The 2,499-nt window shown below is 34.8% G+C and overlaps 1 protein-coding gene across 1 annotated transcript; it reads left to right on the forward strand.

The window, feature by feature from the left end:
- The first annotated feature begins 888 nt into the window (after positions 1-888).
- Positions 889-2,125, forward strand: LOC132723645 (UDP-galactopyranose mutase-like). Its single transcript, XM_060708406.1, has one exon. It carries the CDS (start codon positions 907-909, stop codon positions 2,047-2,049), a length of 1,143 nt encoding a protein of 380 aa, XP_060564389.1. The 5' UTR covers positions 889-906; the 3' UTR covers positions 2,050-2,125.
- The last annotated feature ends 374 nt before the right edge of the window (positions 2,126-2,499 follow it).

Genomic DNA, 2,499 nt, shown 5'->3' on the forward strand with positions numbered 1-2,499 from the left:
TGTAGCATGTTAAAACGATGCGTCATGCGCATGACCTAGAAAATGGCTCCAAGGTCAAGGTCACAATTAAAGGTCAAATGTCAGCACTTAGAAAATATTTTCCGGCCAATAACTCCGTCATTCATCAAGAGATTTTAAGATAACTAAACAGAAATGTGTAGCATAATGAGACGGTGTATGTTATACCCATATCTCCGGGGTCAAGGTCACAGTTACAGGTCAAAAGTAAGCTGTTGAAAAATTTTTGCCCAGCGCTTTTCTATGCCATGGATCAAGGGACTATGAAATTAATTGGCACAAATGTGAATCATGATGACATGGTTAGTCATGCGCAAGGCTAGACCCTATTTCCAAGATCAAGGTTGCTTTAAGAGGTCAAAGGTCAGCAAGCAGATAGAAAACATTGTACGGCCCTTAACTCTGTCATGTATCAAGGGATTTTGATTTAGCTTGTCACAATATGAAGCATGATGAGACTATGTGTCATCCGCAAGACCTAATCTCCTAGTTTTAAGGTCAATGTCTCACCTCAAAGTCAAATGACAGCAGTAATAAAATCTTGTCTGGCCGGCATCTTTGATTTAGAAACCATTTTGTACAAACATATAACAGGATGCACATTTAATGTTAATTAGCAAAATATAAACAAATGTCAGTGTAAATAGCAATAAAAATGTACAATGTGTTAATATCCAATACAACTGTATACAGTTTGAATTAAAGTAGAGCACATGAAATATTCTTAAACCTCTGTTGTACACAATAATGAAATATTTTAAAGGAAAATATAAAGATGGATTAATTGCTATAATTGTATTATTCCATCTTTTAATTTTGTTTAATGTGGTGGTTTATTGTGCTTTTTGGAAGAAAACGATAGCATTTTACAGGCGGGCTTCAGTCAAAATGCCAGACGATTATTATGATATATGTGTTGTTGGAGCAGGTTTGTCCGGCGCAGTTATAGCGGAAAGATATGCTGCAACAACAGAGAAAACCGTTTTAGTTGTAGAGAAGCGTGAACACATCGGTGGAAACTGTTACGATTTCATTGATAATGAAACACGTATTCGTGTTTCAAAATACGGTGCACACCTTTTTCACACAAAATATGAATATGTCTGGGATTATGTGCAACAATTTAGCGAATGGGTTTCATACACACATAAAGTTCTAGCTGTTGTTAGAGGAAAACACATTCCTATCCCAGTCAACATCAACACAGTTAACATCTTATTTGGTCTGAATATTACATCTATCGAGCAAATGGATGCTTGGCTTAAACAAGAACAAATTCACTATAATCATAATCTGACGAATTCGGAGGAAGTAGCATTATCACGTGTTGGGAAGAAACTCTACGAAGTATTGTTCAAACCGTATACAATTAAACAGTGGAATAAAACGCCTGCTGAGCTAGGACCGACGGTTTTGGCTCGTATTCCGGTGCGGAATAATTGGGATAATCGATATTTCTCAGACAAGTACCAGGCTTTGCCAAAGAGAGGTTATACAAATTTGATAGATAACATGTTCAAGTCATCCCAGATAACCATACGTTTGAACACCGATTATTTTGATATTCGCAAAAGAATAAAATGTGGTAAAACATATTTCTCCGGTCCGGTGGATAGATATTACGCTGAAAAGGGACTACCGGCATTAGAATACAGGTCTTTGTCATTTGAACGAAAGGTATTTAAGAATATGAATCATTTTCAGCCAGGCAGTGTTGTTAACCATCCAAATCTGATTGAAAACTTTACACGAATTGTTGAGTATAAATGGCTACCTAATCAACAATTTGAATCTAATGACACAATTGTATTCTATGAGAGATCGACAGCCGACGGAGAACCATATTATCCCGTGCCTAATGCGCGAAACCAAAATTTATACAAACGTTATAAGAATTTCGCAAACTCGGATCCTGATATTTATTTTGTTGGACGCTTGGCAAATTATAAATATTTTAATATGGATGAAGCAATTATGAATGCTCTTCTACTTTTTAATCAAACAGTTAATAACAATTATAAAGTTACTTGAAAAAACAATATACTGGAAATAAAATTATTGACATTTATGCAAGGTGTTTTAATATTCTTAAAAGAAATAAAGGATTAATGATAATATTCATGATGCACTTAAAGTAAGGGAGTGAACATTACATTCTATCTGTTCGAGCATGACATATAGTTTCTTATAGACAGCATATTGTTTCATCATTTTAAACATTTGTGCCAAATTAATTATTTAAATTTCCCTTCATTAAAACACAAAGAGATTTAAGAAATTTCTTGTTCAGAAAAAAAACAAAAACTTTTTAATCATTTCAATATAACTTTATTGCGTTTTAGATTCAATAAATTTTCTTTTGTATGACCTGACATCTCCTCGTGGTAGAAAAACAAGATCGTCAAGGGAAGGTAGCGTTCAATGTACGCAACCCCCATACGACCCAGCAACACAGGATAACCGAGAAGGAGCCCATAAAAC

This window comes from Ruditapes philippinarum, unplaced genomic scaffold (genome assembly GCF_026571515.1).
Source record: "Ruditapes philippinarum isolate M1 unplaced genomic scaffold, ASM2657151v2 ctg7659_1_1_1_1, whole genome shotgun sequence".
In the NCBI taxonomy this organism is placed as follows: domain Eukaryota; kingdom Metazoa; phylum Mollusca; class Bivalvia; order Venerida; family Veneridae; genus Ruditapes; species Ruditapes philippinarum.

What these genes read in the sequence shown, in the direction of transcription:
- LOC132723645 (XM_060708406.1), top strand. Translation starts at nt 907, where the DNA reads ATGCCAGACGATTATTATGATATATGTGTTGTTGGAGCAGGTTTGTCC.